A 21,039-nucleotide genomic window follows, 5' to 3' on the forward strand; every position below is an offset into this window, starting at 1 on the left:
TCTCTTCGTGATGCAATTTATCCATAAACACATAGACAATCAGATGTTTTGGAACTAAGATCATTTAAGATTGCTGTAGATGTTGCATGATGGGTATGTTTCTGGTGAGTAGCAGCCAGAAACTCATCTCACGTCTTTATCGTTTGTTTAATCCGTGAGTGTCCACTCACCAAATGGGCAAGAATTGTCACTTCTTTTTTTTTACTAAAAAAAAAAAAAGTCAGTTATTTGTGAATACATTAAGCACACAATGTTTTATGGTGATTTTTGTAGAAAAGGCATCTGTAAGTCATTGTCCATCTGGAATATTTGTTTTAAAAAATAGCTTTGTATATTTGCCTTATCAAAAGAAACAAAAACAAAAATCAGATCAATTCTTTTCTCTTTTTCTAGCCCAGTAAATTTTTGAACGGGATATGGGAGACTGCTTTAAAAATGCTTGTTGTGTTGTTTGCACCAAAGTCCCTTTGGATGAAAAGTCACTGGTTATTTGTGGTCAAATCTACTATGAAAACCATTTCATTTTATTAATTAAATAACAAATTTATTGGGCTTTGCCTAACATTTTCTATTTTAAGAAAACTTCAATTATTTTGCATTTCTTTCTTTATTCTTTTTTTTTTTATGTCAGTCTGTGTCTACCATCTGAGCTGTTGGGCCTAATTTGTGGCTGTCTTAAAATGCAGTTTGGAGCCAAAAAAAATAAAAATAAATAAAAATTCCCAGAGCTGAAAATGGCCCCAGGCTGCAATTTGAACCTCCCTGGTTTAAACTTATCTGTTGCAGGCAAACAGCTCCACCTACAGGATCAGAAGTAGCATAACAATCTATCAAATGATGGACGTTGCAGAATTTGCGGGAGGACACACAGACCTCCATGCCTTCATGTCCCTTTCACAAATCAGGTCTCGGCAAACTGCCACAGCTAAGTCCTATTAGTTTGGCCCGAATGTTAGAATTTTATATCACTGAAGATAAAAAGTATAATGTCAAATAAACACAAACACTAGATGTTGCATTTATGAATGCTTCAGTTGATGGCAGAAGTGGGAAAAAAAGGATTAAAATGAAAATAGTAACTATGGTCTGCAAGTATTTTTAACGTTACTTAATCAACTGTAGACTGATTATGTACGATAAGTTTTATGTTATAACAAACCATTCAAAGACACCTGTAGTTCATAAAACTATAGGAGAAAAACTGTGTAAGACATAAAAATGCACAACTGTCAGTGATTGTCATTTGCTTCCAAAGAGAAAGTCACCATCTTCTTTTAGGTATAATCTGTATCTATGTATCTATGAAAACTGAATTGAAGATTGTTCCGAGCTATTTGAAATGATGTTTGTCTTGGTCTTTCATGATCAATGGCCCGAATTGCAAGCCGTGTGCTGCCGCCTTCCATTTTGCCTCAAAAAGGCGATGCTCTTTGGTCTGATGCACTCTGATGTCAAGAAGAAAACTGTCAAACTGAGAGACAAGGTGGTCAACAAAATAACAGTGGGACAGATTCAGGAACATCCTTCAAGAAAGCAACCACGGGCTGTCTCCTTTTTTTTTACACCCCATTGATTCACAGGTCAGAGTAAATCAAAACAGATAAAGAAAACAAACTCTAAAATCTAAACCACTAAAATGTATAAAAGCAGCCAAAGTCCAAATGTAAAACATCAACAAGCCTGGAAACCATGGCTCAGGAATGCAGTGGATGCCATTTTTAGACCTGAAACCTGATAATATTTCTGTAAATGACAGTTTGAACAAGAGCGTAGCGACAGCTGGAGTAGGAGTGTAATTTCTGCGCCCTCGCGATGTTGTAGGTTGAAACGGAACATTTTGAGACTGAAAGCAAAACAGAAATAATGTCAAACCATTAAAAATGGCAACAAAAAAACCCCAAAACATAACATTGAGTAAAGATTGTATCCCCTCTCTGCCTGTGGTGTAAATAACAAGGTGTCCACATGTCAGACAGAAAGTAAACACTGTCAGCCTTTCTGTTTAGGACTCCAGAATTTAGCTCTGACTGGTCAGACTTCTAATGAAATATGTAAGACGCTCCTGTCAAAATGCCCTCAGGCGTTAGATGAGAAACATTTCTCAGGTGGACGACTCTTTCTCACATAATTCTCTGTGGGCATGAGGAATGACACAAGTTGGCTTCATCCACTTGTCAGTGCTCCGAAGAGGCTGTTTATTATTCCTGGACTGATGTTCTCCTTTTAGCTTGCTCCCACTGTCTCCTGTGGCCTGCTCTGTTGAAACAGGACGTGGCTCTGAAGGGCTTATAGAAATTCACTGGGGGCCTACAAAGACAACATCTAGGGTGTGTCATATAGAGGCGTTGTGGGACTTCAGCATAAGGGTCCTGGGACTCGTTGCTTATGGTAACGCAAGAATATCTGTAATGTCTACAATTTGTCAATTATAAATGCTGGAGATAAAGATCATGTGATTTTTTTTATTTTTATCGCCCCGCAAGGGGTCTTTTTGTGGGCTCTAGTGTCCCTTTTTCAAAGTAGGCTGACAGGAAAGGGGGAAGGAGAGGGGAGAAGACATGCGGTAAACGTTGTCGGGTCTGGGAGTCGAACCCGCTACAGCCACGTTGAGGCTACATTGCCTCTGAATGTGGGTCGTGCTAACCCCTCCGCCACCACGGCACGCCCAAGATCATGTGATTTTATGGGGATTTTAGAGTAAACATTTAACAGGATGTTCTGTTCTATTATTTTTATCCTCTAAATCTACATGTTACTCAGTTTGAAATATCAGCAGGCAAGACATGGCTGTCCGTCAAAATCGACAGACTACGGAAGCGACCATAAAATCCAGCAATTCTGGAGGAGCTGCAGAGATTCACTTATCAGGTCAGAGAGTCCTGAGCAGTAAAAGTGATCTATCAACTGTGTATCATTTTGAAACATTAAAAATCATCTGACTGTTAAAATCACTGCCTTCAGCAGCCTGAATATGGAAATGAATTGAAAGCATTTTCAAACCACATGGTGGCATTTCAGCAGGGGTCTCAAACTCCAGTCCTCGAGGGCAGCAGTCCTGCAACTTTTAGATGTGTCTCTGCTGCACCACACCTGAACAGAATAATTAGGTCATTAAGGCTCTGGAGAACTGATCTACACAAGGAGGAGGTCATTAACTCATTTCATTCCAGTGTTTTGTACCTGTGGCACAACTAAAAACTGCAGGACTGCGGCCCTCGAGGCCTGGAGTTTGAGACCCTTGCTTTAGAGGAAGCTCTGAACATGAGAACCCGGGCTGAAACTTTCTGCCTTAAAGATACACGTCTCATTTAATAAAGAGACACACATTGATAGGATCTACTTATGCTTTAATTATGCAGCAGTGATATTAAGAACCTCATTAATTCATGCACTCATTTTGCTTTCATTTCCTTCCTGAAATGGCTGCTTCCTCTGAAATGTTTATATTAGCTCAGTGTTATAGCTGATGTTTTTCTTTGAAAATGAATATATATATACTGTATATATATGCATATATACAGTATATATATAGTTACAACAACTTGATATCCATCATTACGGTACAGTTGAATGCTTTCACCCTCAACATTTAAAAAGTCAAAGTCTCCCCAGTGTCTCCATCAGGATGTTTGTTTCTGCACCTTCCCTGCAGCCTGAACCACTGGAACAATGTGCCTCAAAGTGTTTCTGCACTGTTAAAAAGTTTGAACTAATGTAGCTTGTGAATTATGCATCCCATTCATTTTTAAAGCACACCCATAAATGCATTATTCAGTGTTGCAGAGAGCCTAGTGTTCATTCATACAATTAAAGCTTCAGTGGAACAATGACATTTTAGTCCATGAATGGTTAACCACCAGCACTGGAGGCTCCAACTAGCCAGCCATCACTAATCATTGGGGAAAGGACAGACTGTTTTCTCTTCACCGCCCTCAGCTGAACTTAACTCAAACGCTCCACTAATGAGCCAACGCCTCCTCTCTGGATTATCCACTCTCTTACGAAGTGGTGTCAATTGCACGGCCAGAAGACAACTCTCCGGGGAGCTTTAATGAACAGAGCGGACGGATTCTGCTTATCTTAAAGAGACCCTGAGGCCAAAGGACAAAGGAACCGCAGCTACTGGCCTGTGAACGTGATGCCAAATTAATCCGGCTGTCGTGTGCTGTGGTGAAATGATTGCCCTTGGACAGTCTAAGAGGGGTCAGTGAGGGGTTTGTAGGTGGACTCTGGCTTTAATGTGCTTGAGAATGCAAATAATGATGAAACGGATAAATCTACTTCTACTTAAGCCCAGCCTCTTAAATATGAAAGATGAAAGAAACGCCCTTTAAATAGATGTGTCCCACACATCTTTAAATAAACCATAAACTTTAAAATGGACTATAGAATTGGAGAAGAGATGAGGAAATGGCAAATATAACTTAGTGAAATGTTTATTTTCTTAATGACATTTTAAAATCTGGATCTTTTTAATCTTTATTCTGTACTCATTTTCCATCAAATTTTACTAACATTAAAATTCCTCTCTGAATTATTTTTAATTTATCGAAAGTTAAAATAAAGAAACCCAGAAGACAGTGAACGCATGAAGATAATTGTGGATTCACAACTGTCGATATTGTTTTAACACATTAAAACTATAAACCTCGGTGCATTTTAATTGGGTTTTATGGTAGGAAACTACAAAAAGTAGTTTCTACAAACAAAAATGCATATCTGCCCCTTTACTCCAATGTCCCCAAGTAAAATCATGTAGCTGATCGCCTCCAGAAGTCTCCCAGCTAGCAAACATAGTTCACCCGTTTGTGATTTGATCACAGTATAAATCCAGCTGTTTTGTTTTGTCCTCAGACTTTTGTTACATAATGTGCAAGACTCACCAAACACTACAATGATCCAAATCAAAGCATCAGATCAACAACAAAAAGGCCAAAAAATGAATAAAGGTACTGCATAGGTCTCATTGAAGCCCAGATCCCAAATTGTGTGTTGGTGGAACTATAAGAAAGCTAAGCAAAAACGGGTAGGCAGCAAAAAATGTATGAATTGAAGCCATGTTGTTAATGAAAGAGAGCTTCAAAGACTGATGGTAATATAGAAATGTAGAAACTGATGACTGGGGGTTATTGCTGCTAAAAATAAAGCAAAACATTTCAGTATGTTGACTTAAAAATATAATTTATCAATTCAGTGTGGCATGTCAGGTCATGTACCAAAACCTGCTCACTAAATTTACAATAAACAGAAAAACCTCTTTATAAACACTGGACATTTGCAAAATGGGGTTGTACGTTTCTATCACACTATTGCTGGAGACAGTTCAAGAATTTTTAAGGTGATAAAATCCAGTACATTTCAGAAAGGAAGTTTTATTTTATCAGACATTCCTGGTCCTTTTGCTTGACTGCATCATACACACCATCTACTTCGGGATTGTCATCTGCTGAACTCTGACCTCGAGCCGTTTCACCAGCCACTCTGCAACACCTCTGAAACACGCACACAACCTCAGACGGTAAAGTCAAACCCGACTCGGCACAAAAGTCCTGATTTGTTTCAGTAAGCTGGTCCTCTGCTTTGGGGGGTTGAAGATGAAGGCAGTGGAGAGAAACCAATTTAAGACGGGACATGTTTAAAAAAAAAAAAAAAAAACAGTAAAGAGATGTCATTCAGGAGACTTTACAGAAGTTCATTTAATTCCAAAGATTTGTGTAGAGGGAAGAGCTTGTACAAACACTTCACTGTACATATAGATTTACACTGTGTGGGACTGAATGGTCTCACCTTGCAGTCCCACCTCCTGTATCCTTGACAACCAGGCGGGGGCTAGTCTCCATCCCAGCTCCACTCCGGTGCTCAGCTTGCATGTGTTTGCTCCAGAGAGTTAAATTAAACCAGTCAGAGAGACTAATATTACTATGAACAAACAATGTTCTAATACTTTACTTATTAAGGACACATTTAGGAATGCAGAAGATGAACTGAGCAGCAGCCGAGCTTTTCTATGATAGTGGATGTGGAGCTGGGATGCAGGCTGGCGCAGAACAGTTGAGGATTTCCATCAGTTGTAGTTTCACTGAACGTTGCTCAGTCGGTGAGAAGAACCACAAGCTGGAGATCTTAGCGGCCGAGCCGACATGGAGAGGCAGGGAAGGCCTACCTGAAATGTGTCCCTTAATTTTTTATTCTGATAATAAAATCAAAAAGTTTCAAAATAATACAACAGTTCATATATAAACTCTTTCAGGTCCTTGTGGATCGTTGAAATGGTTTTGTTCTCATTCTTCTTCACTCTCATTTTCGTGCTCCATGTCTTCGTCTCCGTTCGCTTTGGGCTCCGTTCTGCTGTCTGGATCCTCATCTTCTTCGTCACCTTCGTCTTCCTGCATTGCCTCCTCTTCTTCCCAGTGCTGAGACAGAAAGAAGAAGAAGAAAAATAATTTCAGGGATGATCTGAAAATCTATTATAGAAAAAATGGTGTTTTGATGAGTCAGTTCAACTTACATCAGAGTCTTCATTGGGAAAAGCTTCGTCACCAGAGGCCTCCTCTTCGTCAGATGACTCTGCAAAAGGGCAAACAAGGGAAAGTGAATGAGCTGCAGGGCTTTCATCCTGAATGTCTGGAAACCAGCCGTCCCTCATGAAAAAGAAAAGGGCTCAAAGTGTTAGCATTTGCATTTCAATGTGGCCGGGCCATTTTGTAATGACAGTACGCTGTTATTTGATGCCAACACAGTGATGCTGCTGCATATTCTGCAGCTTTAGGTCCCAACAAACGGAGACAAGACTGTAAAAGGAGGTAGCCATCATTATCATTACTGAAGAAACGTAAAACTACGACTACATGGGATTTAAATGCACTCCGTTACTGCTCCGCTACCCCACAGTAGTGAGGAGACAGAACAGTATCAGTCTATAAAGATATGACTGCTCTGGAAAAAGAAAGATGACATAAAAATCAAGGACAAACTGACTAAACCTCCCCCCAATAAAAAACAAAAAACATAAGTACTTTAGCTTTTTTTTTTTTTTAAGTAACTGAATTAAAAAAAATAAACTCTTAAGCTTCATTGAAAACTTAAACACGTTTCCAGACTGAAATATCAGAATTACTTTTGGCCCGTTTGTTTAAACCAGACTGCTGGTTTAAACAGGGTTTCCTAATAGTCTGGCGGGCCTCCAGGCTTTAGCTGCCCACCGCCAGGCTAAGCTTCGTTTATTTTATGTAGGATTTTTTTATGCACCAGTGACAGGGACAGTAAAAGCAGATTAAGCTAGGTTTGTAGTTGACGCATTAAACTGAGCTTGTGCGCCTTCAAATTTTTTTTACTTTTTAAATATTTTAAGGCAGACATAGCGAACTGCCGGTGGATTGCCTTAGCACCGCTACCACCAGGATTAGCAGGTTTTCTGGGGGAAACCCTGCTGGGTTACAACATTTGAATGCATCCATTCTTTAACACACCTGAATCAAATAAATAGACCGGGCCTTTGCAAAACATTTTGACATGCCAAGAACGTAATTCAGACTTCTGTTTCAGGTGTGCTAAAGCAGAGATGAATCCAAAAGTTGCAAGAAAAAGGGCTCTAAAGACCCCTGGTTTAAACAAATGTAGACTTTCTGCAAATTTACAGCTGATGTAAAAAGTGTTCTCAGCCTTTAAATAAATACAAAACCTACAACAAGTGTCCATATTTAATTCCCTGGCTGAATGGACAGACAGATGTCATAACAGGGCATCTAAAAAAAGATGAATGAAAGACTGAAATGGACAGATAGCTGAATCAATGAAAATAAAACATGCAGGAGAGAGGGAGTACTGTTGGCTCCATGGATGACAGCGTAAACAGATGAATTAGGAATTGGAAGGACAGCTGACCCAAAGCACAGCAGAACTGACTAATGCACCACAGATTAGTGGCCAACGGGATGACCCTAAGGACTGAGGGCCAGTTGGATGCCTACTCTACTGAAGAACTGAATCAACGGACCAGCAGACTGCTGGCTTAACAAACAGATGGACAGACTCTTCGATGGACGACCAAACGAGTGGACTGCTGGCTGAAAGGACAGAGCTTCACAAATGGACTGAAGGCTAAGCAAGCTACTGACATGAGTTGACTGAAAGGAGCTGAAGGGACACAAGCTGATAGATGAGATCAACACACAAAAATATAAATCAGCTTGGGGTAAAAAGCAAAAGAAGTAAGATCCTTCCTTTACCAGTGTAATAACTCAGCACAGAAACAGTTCTGGATTAATTTATATCCTGATAAAGAAAGAGTTGGTAATAAGGCAACTATAAGGATCTCTATGAAACCAGTGTACTGGTGGGAGAAGCTTGTTTTAAAACCTTCATACATTTACAATGCAGAGAACAGGACAGAGAATATAATCTAAAGTTTCCCTGTTCTAGTTTTATTTTCTATAATTATCTAAGACAGGAAAACACTGAAATCTCAGACGTTGCTCTTTTTATCTCTCTTTCATGACTCTGAAAGCCGTCCTTAAATTGAACACTGGAGTTATCATGAAGCAGCTTTTAATTAGAAGAATCAATAAATGGCTCTGACTAAAGTTTGTACAAACTTAAGGGAATGTGGGAAAGTATTTAAAGTCAGATTCAGATACAAGCATTATTATAGAGTGAAATTATTTTATAAATCTAATCTGATACAGACTCCTTGGATGTGTATCAGGCTAAAGCCACTGATAAAACAGAACCTTTACACAGATTTTTAGCTTGCAGAAGGAAACAATGTTACTAGATAGTACACAATTCAGATAGTTGTCTATTTATGGGATTATAATCTTTAGATTCAAACACATGGGTTTAAACTTATGAGCAACAACACAAGAGAATCAGGGCTGTTTGAGTCCATTTCCTTTGGAACGTCGATATGGAAAAAAACAAACTAAAACAGCATTATAACCCTTCAGGAATCAGATCTTTGGCTTCAAATTTTATATTTTAGGAAATTGTTTTTGGACCTGTTATTATGAACAGAAAATAACAGCCATTACATTTATGAAGGTAATGATGACAGCAAAATGAAGAACCCAACTACAGTCAAGTCAATGAATGAATTCATTTTTTTAACTTCACAAATATTTGGATATTTAATCTCACAATGGGGCTATTTTTAATTGTAGCAATTTTATCTACATGATAATCAGATTTTCATCATTAATTCAGTTTGGGGGGATTTTAACCACAGTGATTGAGTTCACTGAGTGATTCAGCACTCAGGAAGGCTTGAAGCTTCCTGTCATGCGCCCATGCTGAACTCATAATAAACTCAGTGCAGCAGCAGTGATACAAAGGGGAAAGAAACTTCCTCTTCCTGCTCATCAGCTTCTTTCATTAGCAGTTTTTTGTTAAAATCCTGGACCAGTGGTGGTGGGAGGTGTAGCGGGAGAGGAACTCTAGGCTCAGGTTAATTATTTCAGCAAAGCTCGTTTTCTCCTGCCACGTGGTTCAATTAAGTACTTCATACAGTAAGGTAATGAGAAATGAGAGCCAACAGAGCGCAGACTTGTTGCTCCACTCAAAGGAGACATGGACGGTTGGGTTGCCAGGCAACAAGAATCACGTTTGCGTGAACGATGGATGAGTCTAAGGTCTTTGAGTCAACTATGGGATGGTGAAAGGTCAGAAGCTGGTGTCTAAAAAAAACAGATGAACTACACCTGAATGAAAGTTTTCATTTGAATCCTCCTGAGTTACAGAAAGGAGGTTTTGATGAGCGAGAACTGTTCAGAAAGAAAGGCACGAAAGGAAACAGCTGAAAAACACACTTGGATTTCACACTAACCTTCCTCATACACCAGTTTAGCTGTATGGTCGACATCTGACACAGCGTTTCTGCCGTCGTTTGCTGCCACCTAGTGGACAAATGAGAGAAGACATTACTAAGAAACTATTTCAGAAACTGACTGGTTGAGGAAACGGAAGAGCTCGGTTTGCAAAGTCATTCTGATGCACAACAAACACTATGATTATATTTTCTGATTCCTGATAGGAAAAAATATGGGACGTTCTACATACGAGTGTAAGCCCATCAAACTCACATTTAAGCCCATTTTATTAATTGCAAACAAATAACTATCAAAATATAAAAACAGAAGTATAAATTGATATGTTAATTGGTTTATCCGCTCTAATTTTTACTGTCCATTTGTCACAGGAAAAACAGATTGATGCACGGATAGAGCTGCAATTTAGACCTTGGAGCAGACATTTAAAAAATATCCTTTAAAGAAAAATCGAGAAATTCATTGATTTAAAATATTGGTTTTGACATGTTTGGTGCAAGTGAAGGAGAGGCAAAATTCAACAATATCTTTTATGAATCAAAACCAAAAGCTATTTTCTGGATATTGGAGTCAAAAGGTCAAATTGAGGAGGACCTGGATTCTCGACATCTTCACCTCAATAAACCAAAAGGCAAGGGAAAGAATAATTCATGATTAGCTATGCTAATTAATGTCAATCAGTGATGTAACCATCAGCAACATAAATAAAAAAATTATAATAATCTACCAATATTACCAAATCATAGAACTAAAGAAAAATAAGGTTGTTCTGCTGTAGTCACTGTATGTTTCTGCACAGTTTGGCTAATAAATAATATATATAAAAAAAAAGGTTATTTTGAAAAGCTCACAGATTGGCTGTGTATACATTTTATGTATGTTTCAGGTATCACTGAAAGCAACCGATGCTTTTCTTTGAGGAGTCAGATGTAACATGACTTAAAAATACTTTAGTCCCCTTACCTGGGTTGTTAGGAGATGCAGCTTCCCGTGCAGTTTTGTCAGTTTGTGGAACATCTTCACTCTGCTCTCGATCATGTGATACAGGACGCCCAGCTGGGTAACCAGGTCCGGCAGCTGCATCAGAGGGCAGAAACAGTGACGTGTTAATGGCTGCTGGCTTTAGACGTCAAGAAGAGGAGAAGGAAAAGATGGACTTACGGATGCCAGGTATGATGTGTGGTGCACCAGGACCGCCTTGAGCCACCGTACCATCATACACGCCCTGCAGGAAGGAACAACAGGCTTTATGTCAAATCACAGGACCTTGACTTTGTCATGAATGGGAAAAGGCTGCAGAGAAAATGTCTTGAACTTACACTAAAGGGTTTCCCTGGAGCCTCGTTGTTAGCTGTGAAAGACAGAGGATGAGTAACTACTGCTACTGAGATGGAGGTTTGTGTCTCTAGAGTTCAAATGAAGCTTAGTGGCTCTCACCTCTTCAACCAACGGTATGACAGCAGGCAGCGGTAATCGAGCAACCGTCTTTTTTATTTCCACCTCTTTACGGGTCTGGAAAACTTTCTGCAAGAAAAAAAAATACATATTGTTTTACTTAACTGAGCATTGAACTCTCTGATTGATGTTTAATTACTAATGAGCATGTTGAAAACGTCTGAAAACGTACATTTAGGATGTTGGCGTCCTTGCTCTCCAAGCCCTGCATCAGCAGGACCGCATAGTTGTCCGTCTGCAGCGAGGCCGTTGCTTTAGGAGCGCCTTTCTGGCTGGAAGATGCTTCAAGGTCTATTTCACCGAGCCGCTCCGCTATGGACATCTGCAAACAAACATGCATGGATGCAGTAAATCCAAGCAGAGAAGATTCCTCATTAACATGCTCCGTGTCTGTGGTGACAATCCTACCTCTTTGTTGCCTGCGTCTTTTTTCCTCTTTTCCGTTCCCTGTGGAGCCGACACTACTGGAGCTTTGTGACCAGGCAGCCCCGGAATCAAAACTTTGCTCTTGGCGTTGACGATTGGAGTTTTCACCTGAACAAGTTGGATTTAGTGAACAGATTATGAATCTGGAAACAATAACCTGCTGAAAACTTTTCTCTACCTCAAATCAAAAACAGAAGAAAAAAAATAAGGGCTGGTTACCTTAGAGACAGTGGTCTCCATAGAAAGGGACAGGTTGGTCTTAAGGTCTCGAGCCAAACAGACATGTCTCTCTGCCGTGTTGATCTCCTGTGTAGGTGGAAGAATAACAGAAGAAGGTAATCAGACCACCAGAGCAGAGTTTTAGACAAAAACATTGAGGTGTAATCACAACTCTTCCTAAAAACAGTGAGTGGCAGGTCTTGATGTTTTCTATTGTGATTTCTATTAAACCTCTGTGTAAATTCTTTTATCTGACCAAACAGCAAACACATGCATTACGGAGATTTTTTTACTTTTTTCTGTGAAATTATAGCATCAAAATGAATATCTTCCACTGAAAAGACAAAAAGCGGAGTTACAAAAACAGATGGAACAGTTTTAGTTTCATGTGACTGAATCCCAGTCATCATAAAATTTCTTTGCAAAGGTTTGGTCTGTGAAGTTCAAGGAAAAAAAATCTATGAATGCAAATAAATAAGAAAAAATGACAAGACTCTGGATAAGTAGAAAAAATGGGTAGATGTTTTTAATTTCATTCAAATGTTTTATTCTCTGAACAATGTGCCCAAAAGGAATCTAAGTAAAATGCACAAAACAAACAAATTTACAAAAAATGTTTTATAAAAAAAAATGAGAAAAACACTAATAACCAGCATTTATTTACATCTTTCAGAGGCAAAGGTTTAGTCCCATCTGGATTTGTACCACAGTTCACAAATTAACTGGAGTCACATTACCAAAATCAATTAAAAACTTCATTTAATTGTGACAGATAAAAACATCCACTTACTGCGTTCTCCATAACGGGTTGCAGATAGTTGCCGTATGCGAGCAGCACCGACCGCGGATCGGCTCCAAGGGCAGCGGCCAGCAGTGGGATCGGCATCGGGGACTCCTTCGTGTCGGACATCTGCACCGAACACGACGGTGACAGCGGCTTCTTACAAGGCCTGTGTGGACATCTTAAGTTAGATCTAGCGGTATTTCCTACGACCCAAGGATTAAATGAGAACAAATCCAACACTTTGAAATCATCTTTACGTTTTTAAAGTTAGGCTAACCCATGTAGCTCCATAACATTTCCCCTCTTAAGCAGGCTTTTTTTATAATAGTGCTGGAGCAGATAAAAATTTACTGAGTTCTAAGTCACTTTTCACATGTGCCTCCTTAAATTATTCCAGGGTTTTTTTGCACATAAGATTTAATATGAACTAAGATGTTTCTTCTAACCACTTTCAGGTTTTCCCACCATTTAAAGGATGAAACAGGACTTACCCATTTAAAAAGTGTTCAAACAGATGCAGCTGTCCGTCCTTACACACTACTGCCAGCCTCACAGCCTGCAGGAAATAAAAACATGCAAGTCAGGAGTGAACAGAAAACACAACAATATATTCCTTGCAGACGCATTATGCCAGGCTCCGACCTCTTCCTTGCTGCTGGATGTGATGAGGTCGACGTGTTGGGGTTCATCCGTCAAAGTGAAGGAAACCACAGAGTTTTTGTCCTTGCCATCTTCTCGTACTTGCCTGGACATCAGACACACATGGCCAGGAGCAATTTATTAATTCAGCCGTTTATCAAAACATGCTGACCTGTGATATCCAGCTTGATCCTATTAAACTTGAGATGACAATAGACTTTCGATGAACGTTTCACGCGTTGACTTTTAAAAGCTCCCCAGGCTGGGTCACATTTCACAGGAACTGGGCTCTGTACCCAGATTAGTCTTGATGGATGTTCCACTTTATGCTCACTGATCTGATCTCTGCTGCTACTGGTTAAAAACAGGATTCTAAAGGTTAATCATAATCACATTTACATCAGTTTTTGGGTCATGATTCCATATAGCCACATTAGAATTGAAAATGGATACGAAGGGAATCAGTGAGTTTCTATCTACTTCTTTAAAACATAAAGCAAATTTCTAAAAACAAGATAAAATATAAAATAGGTCATGTACAACAATGCAGAACTTGTGTACTGGAAAAATTTACTATACCATAAATGAAAGAGTAAAGGTCACAGCACCAACAGAACAAAATCCACTTATTTCTTCTGGACCAGATAATATGAAGGCAAATAGTTGAGCTTAAGCATGTAGCCTAAAGCATTTAATACCTTGAAAATTATACCTGCACAAACCAGCACTAACATTTCTCACTATTTTGTTAATTTACAAGACTGTGTAAGTGCTCACTATATCAAAGCAACGTCAATACTGCATTGCTTCAGTGTGGAGAGCTTCAGATGTTAGCTTCATCCACTCATTTGCCGTAGTGATGGTTACAGATAAACTACATGAACGCTTGTCAACATCCTCTTCTGGTTCAGAGAGGTCACCTGTGACTTTCACTTTCACCGTTTATTCCAAATACACAACCTGTTACCCCTAAAGGCAATTTTTTTTTTTAAAAGAGAAACAATTGTTTCCCATTGTCATTGCTCTGTGCTCAGAGTCTATATTTTGTCAGACTCAGCAACCAATTGCCTTGTGAGATTGATCTAGTTTCTCCTCAACATTTTTAAGTTGTTGTGAGATAGCCGTGGTGAGGATCAAATCCTTCTGGCTTTCAGGAGGAAAACAGTAGATTGTTGCATCCAGTGAGCGAACTGTAATGAAGTTCAGTAAGATGGGATGGATTAGGGTTTAATGTGGTTAGGTATGTCATCTGGATTCCTAAATATAATATTTTGAAACTCAGTTTGTTATTCTGACATCGTCTGAAGGTCAAAAGCCCAAAAACCTCCCAACATCATGGACTATACTGTGGTGGATTTAGCATAGTCTAACTCACGGCATATTTCCCAGTGGACCAGGGTAGAGCATGAAATTTACTGAACATCTACCAACATAACCCAAATTCAAGCATTCAAGGTTCTCATTAACTCACCAAACACTGAGCAGTCGATCGTGTGCTGCTCCTGACAGGAAGTAAAGGCCGTTGCTGTCGGGAGGCCGCGTGGTGGCAAATCGCAAGGTCGTTACAGCCGTGGAGTGGCCTGTGAATTTCTGCAAAGAGAAGAACCCACCGCAGAACTCATCAAAAAGACAGAACCGTATTATACTCACTAGGCTCCAGCACAGACTTTATAGATAAAATAAAACCTTTAGAATGAGAAGACTCACCCTGTAGACCTCCTTTGTCTCTAAATCCCACATTTTGATCACGTGTCCAGCCGAGAGCAGAAGTTTCCCATCGGGGCTCACGCATAAACTGGTCACTGCTGCTCGGTCTGCTTTCCACTTACTGTTTGGACGAGAAAAAAAAGAGAGGAAAAAACAGGGAGGAGATTTATTAATGAAGTGGAGTTATCACAGGCAGTGAGTTTTGATCCAAGTGTTTAAGATGCAGTGTCGACTTTTCACTTGATTTTTACTGCAAAAACAAGACAAATGTCATCAGAAGCTATCTACGTTCATCACACTTTCTTTGCTCAAATTAGAAGCCGAAAATAACTAAGAGAACAACCAGTGTCCTTCTAGCTACTCTGTTCCAGTAACAACTTAAAACTTACAAAAAGTCACCACTCCATAGAGAAGTGCAACTGTAAGGATTTTGCCGTACAAGTAAAGCATGAGAGATGAGAAACATTAACCATGAGCAGCTGCCTGTTTTTGGTACTTTTCTGGGTGGGTGATTTTATTTGTGCCTCACGAAATAAGTAGTTTTAAATCCCAAAACGCTAAAGAATTAACTCCCTTTTTCTCCACAAATATCTGTAAATGACCAATATAGTAATACGAGTTTAAGTTAGTAGATGCAGAGGAAATGGAGGGAGAGGTGAATGATTCCTACCCTGGTCCTGCAGTTCAATTATACTTTCAGAGTGATTTATCCACCAACGTACTTCAGGAACAAATCGTTCTGATATATATTTTTAAATGTTACGTTGAACAGAGTCAATATGCTAGAAGGGCAGATTTTGAACTGAGGTAGAATACAGAAAAAATAAATAGCACCCAATAACAATTCAATTCAGAAATACTTAATCCCAAATTTAAATAAAATATTCTTATAACTTATATCATCCAGGCATCTTAAGAGAGTCACTGTGGATGTTGATGCTGTGGGAGGGAAGAATCTCCAGTAGCAGTCAGTGTTACAAAAAAAAAGAAAAATCAGGAAGGCCTCTGGCTGAAGACAGTTGGTATATGACAGTCTCATGGCTGTCGTGACACGGCAACAACTCAATTTCCAGGCAGCAGAGATAATATTCCACATAGGCCTGTCGCGATAAATGATAAATCAATTAATCGTACGATAAATTAAAACTATCGACGTCATTTCAATTATCGGCATTATCGTCTCTTCTGTCCTTTTTCTCTTTCTGTTGATGACACCGAATGAAAAAAGGCTCAACTCCGGTGCTCTCCACTGACCCTCCCTTCCTCATTTCCTTAGTGTAAAGCCCAGCGCACACTACACGATCTTACAGCTGCCGGCCGATTGTCGGCCCATTTTCAAAACCTGACAGACCACACATTAGCCTACAGAAATCCTAGGTATAACGGTTCGATCGGGTTCGTTCCTGTCGTGTGGTGTCCAACAATGGGCACAAAATAATGGCTACAAGTCCAGTGAACTAATTTTAAAACCAGGCATTAATCAATGCTTTACTACAATCTACCTGCAATGCATGTGGCTAGTGTCAGCGTAAAGTCCTGACTGAATGAAAATCATTATAACCTGTTTACGTCACGTTAACGAAGAACAGCTGAAAAGTTACCGGGTTTCTCAACTGCGGTAGCAATTTCGCTCCAACTCCTCCTCTTGTCATTTCTATATTCTTTGCATGTTGAATAAACATTAATGTTGTTTCCACATATCATCTCCAATGTCGCTGGACTTGTGTTGCCTGTGTCAGCTGTTTGGGATTCCCCTACGTAATTTCCCCTCAGAAAACACGAGGAGAATCCGTGCTTTCTGACGCATTCAACAGGCTGCCTTAAAGCTCCCAGTCAGGGAAAACTCCTGATTTAGATCCCAGTGGCAACGAAGATCTACCGTAACACACCACACATTCTTAGAAAGACCAACGTTTTAAGATTGTTGTAAGGGGAAAAATAGGAGCAACAAATCATGTAGTGTGAACTATTGCATCAGGAAGTCGATGTGCCCATCTTCTCTACTTAAATCTAATTATTACTGAAGGGCAACATAGTATACAGACTTCATAATCTTTTGGTTGAATGCAATATTTATTTCCACTTTGGCTTTCTGTTGTTTAGTTTTTTTTTTCAAGCGAGTTTTTTGTTAATGGAGACTGAGAATGCATTTTATTTTTGTTTTCGGTTGTTTTGTTTATTTTGTTTATCAGCTTCAGTGTTTAAGTGTTCTTTTGAAAATAAAGTGTATCTATCTTTGGCAGGAAATCGCATGCATTATTATGTCATTTCCATTAAATCAGTGTAAAGAGGTCTTCAAACAATATTATCGTTTATCGCAATAATTTTTGAGACAATTAATCGTTGAGCAAAATTTGCTATCGTGACAGGCCTAATCATGTCTGAAACAAACAATGTACGAGCAAAAATCCGTCCAGCTGCACAGGATCCAAAATCAGAGGGAACAATTACCCAAACATGCAATGACTTAAAAAAAAAAAGTCTACAGATAGAACAAACCAGACCTAACATAACAGAGCTACTTCAACATGCCGTTACCATGAGCGGAGCAATTCTATAATAAAATTTACTTTATAATGAATTAAAAAATATATCAACAGAATCTTCTCCAACTATATATTTTCTACTGAGTCAGCTCTCCTCTCCCACCGTCTTCACCCTGAAGGTACTGCATCTCAAAAGGAGGAGCAGCCACTGACCTCCGTGTCTTCCCGGTCTGCAGGTCCCACTCCACGATGTTTGTGTCGTCTGAGCCGCTGTATAACAAGCTGTCTTCTGGATGCCAGTGGACACAGTTCACTCCTCCACTGTGACCTCCGTCCTACCAGGGAAAAGTATTAAGGATTTAAAGTCCGAAAAATCTTTTAGAGGATGCCAAAAGACAGACAATTTACACAGTCTGTACAGAAACAGAAACTGAGCTTATATCAGTCTAAAAATTTCTCCTGCATTTATCTTTTTAAACATTGCAGTTTTCTACAGTAAACATGTAAGCTTTCAGTGGAGAATTCTGCAAGGTCAGACATATCAACGCTTCAGGTTACAGCTTGGACTAACATTGTAGTACAGAATAATTTCTGTGTTTACCAGAGTGCAGTGCAGGGATCCCTTCGCTGTACTGTAGATGAGGACAGTTCCAGCTGCTGTGCCCATAGCCAACAGATCAGCCTTCTCCTCCACCTGGGCTGCCTCTGATTTCCTCTTCTTCCTCTGAGGCCCCTCCTAAAAACAGATTTGTAACAATAAAGAGATTGTCTCCAAATCACAGCAACTTGTGTTTAAATTCTCAGGTCATTTTTGCACCAATAAAGAGAGAAAAATAAAAACAAAATGTTGACTTATAATTTACATTACCAAACACACCTGACCAAGAAGTCAGTCAGCATTCGGGAGTGAATATTCTTTGGTTTTGATAATGTCCCTTTGTATACATGTTGTCACTTTGGTCAATCTAGTACTTCACACAAACATTTTGGAATGTTTCTTTTAAATACAAATGTACATCACAAATACGGAATTTAAATTTATAAAAATATATATATAATATACATAATGTTCTGGATGATTTTTATTTAAAACCAGAAAGTTTCAGGTAAGCCATATTATATCCAGAAACATTATTTTGGGTACTGGCAGTTTCACCTCTTCATCATTTTATCCTTTTGCAGTTTGATAAGAAATGTTTTACAGCAACCCTACACAATGTTTTTACCCACAATAAGGATTAGAAGTGATTTACTTCAATCTATTGTAAGAAAATGTAATGTTACTCTGATTGATCACATTTAATTCTAGGCGGTTCCTCTGGATTTTTTTGTGATTTACCCCCAGCTCAAAAATCTGTCACTTCATAAGAGTTAACTTGCATCCACTGAGATCAGAACCACAATAAATGGAAACTGGGTGTAATATAAAATCCAAGTTCTTCTGTGAGATTTAAATATTTTTCTCAACAATTCATAATCAATGATACTACACCACTAACAGGAATAAACTGACAATTATTAAATCCAGGCTTGTGGTGGTTTCTCTACTGGGTAAGGCAACAAGTGGGCACAACATGCAAATAGAGACTGACAATTTTTTACAATCATTTACACAATCAATATAGCTATCTTCTATCATTTATGATTTAGGATCGATTTAAGCATCCTAAATTTACACGCATCATAGAGGTTTCGGAAAATCTTCCTATCACTTTCCAGATCCTCTACTTCCACCTCATCTTATCCCAGGCATTATTAACAACAGATAAACTTAATGTCAATTAGCTGACATTAATAAGCTTCAAAACTTTACTGTATACCATTTGAAAGCGCACCACCTCATGCTGATTCTCATAACGATTTTATATAATTAACAACATGAAAACAAAGTATTGAATAATAAATAGGAGTCTGTTATACTCTCATAACCTTTAGAAGAAGGTTAAACTGTAAAATTGTAACAAGACGATGTCCATGGTTTTTGTGACTACCATGTGGAGTAACATGTGCGTTTGCGCAGCTAGTCGAGTTGAAGCAGCCTTGCTCCAGCTATAACATATAAAGTGTCTGGAGTAACACCGATGTCAACTCTCAATCTTTGTATTCGCTTTATCTAAACAACAAGTCGCTTACTTCATGATTTGGGGTGAAGTAAACACCAATTTAAGTCTCTTAGGCCTGCCTAGCTGCAGCAGCTAACAGCGGGCTCTCCTACCTTCACTGTCCGGCATGGTCCCCAAGCTACGCACGTACAGGTGGCGCTTAAATGGGCTGAAGGCACATATTCTTGGTGAAGGGTTTTACTGTCCGTGTTCCAGACCCGAAGTCTGCCATCCTGGGCACACACGGCTAAGTACTGTCGCGATTTGGGTGAAAAAACGCACGGGAGCTTCAGCGAGAGGCTAACACCGTCCGTCGCCATTTCTGCAGCGCTAATTTGAGTCTGCTACGTGCTTACACAAACCACGTGTGACCGTGATAGGACATGCGCACTAACGCGTCACGGGTTCCGACTTCTCATTGGCTGCTGCTAGACAACAAACAGTGTTCAACCCACGGAATTCAACGCACATAGGAAATGAGACGTGAACACGTCCGCCATATTGTTAGTGGCATTCGAGGCTGAAGATTTAAAATGTATTTTATTATCATTCAACGCTATCTCAAAGAAACAACGCACAGCAAAATTACGTTGCAGATTTTCACATTTTGCTCACATAAAAACATATAAGAACACCCCACCACAAGTATAATAGATAAATAGCTTTCAACAAGAGCAGACTCTAAATTAAGCTCAACAAATTCTCATAAGTCGTATCATTTACATCAATGTCTTTGCACTAATGAAGAGTTGAGCCTGGAGGTTGAACAGCATCTAATATCTGAACTAAGAAAAAAATGCATTTTTGAGGACATGTCCTGGCTTGTCTGGTCAAACTAAAACTGAAACGTTTTGGCCAAATGACTATTGCTGTATTTTGTGATAGAATAGGGAAACTGCCATCCAAATCTCAAGATATCAGAAAGAAGGGCTTCCAAACAGACAATGATTCCAATCATTTGCCAACTATTTTCAAAGTGGCTAAGCAACACAGCCAGTGTTTTACAGTAAAGCCCTGATATCAGTCCCAAATAAAGTTCAGACGTGTAAAGGTTTGGGTGAGCAAGTCTAAACAGACTAAATTGCAGTTCTGTCAGGAATTGATAGCGGTGGGTAGAGTATACTCACAATTGTAAACGAATAAGAATTACTTTAACATATTTTCACTCAGCTGTCCAAGAAATAAAATAGTATTTTTAAAAAGGGTTCTCTGGTGCTAACTCATCTAATATTCAAAAGTAATATCATCATACAGGAAAAATAAATATTACTTTAAGTGCAAATTCTGGTATTTTAAAGAATAAAATGAAGAACATTAACACCAAAAAATAGCATAATTACAAAACAAATTCTGGCAGAACAAAAACTTTTCCTAATCAGAATACTTACAGTAGGTAATGT

General features: G+C 39.1%; 1 protein-coding gene across 1 annotated transcript; it reads right to left on the reverse strand.

The window, feature by feature from the left end:
* Window positions 1-5,671: 5,671 nt before the first annotated feature.
* On the reverse strand, window positions 5,672-19,994 carry wdr43 (WD repeat domain 43). Its single transcript, XM_028000666.1, has 18 exons — window positions 19,753-19,994; window positions 18,139-18,273; window positions 17,751-17,872; window positions 15,052-15,172; window positions 14,816-14,934; window positions 13,348-13,450; window positions 13,197-13,261; window positions 12,712-12,871; window positions 11,922-12,008; window positions 11,685-11,810; window positions 11,449-11,598; window positions 11,259-11,345; window positions 11,141-11,172; window positions 10,983-11,046; window positions 10,785-10,898; window positions 9,821-9,890; window positions 6,509-6,567; window positions 5,672-6,413 (listed from the first exon to the last, which is right to left on the reverse strand). Exons 1-18 carry the CDS (start codon window positions 19,957-19,959, stop codon window positions 6,282-6,284), a joined length of 1,953 nt encoding a protein of 650 aa, XP_027856467.1. The 5' UTR covers window positions 19,960-19,994; the 3' UTR covers window positions 5,672-6,281.
* Between the last annotated feature and the right edge of the window lie 1,045 nt (window positions 19,995-21,039).

The sequence above is a fragment of the Xiphophorus couchianus genome, chromosome 19 (assembly GCF_001444195.1).
Source record: "Xiphophorus couchianus chromosome 19, X_couchianus-1.0, whole genome shotgun sequence".
NCBI lineage: Eukaryota > Metazoa > Chordata > Actinopteri > Cyprinodontiformes > Poeciliidae > Xiphophorus > Xiphophorus couchianus.

Coding starts and splice junctions, on each gene's coding strand:
- wdr43 (XM_028000666.1), bottom strand. CDS start 19,959: ATGGCGACGGACGGTGTTAGCCTCTCGCTGAAGCTCCCGTGCGTTTTT. Junction 17,873..18,138: donor GATCCCTGCACTGCACTCTG/GTAAACACAGAA, acceptor TTTCCCTGGTAG/GACGGAGGTCACAGTGGAGG. Junction 15,173..17,750: donor CAGACCGGGAAGACACGGAG/GTCAGTGGCTGC, acceptor TCGTCCAAACAG/TAAGTGGAAAGCAGACCGAG.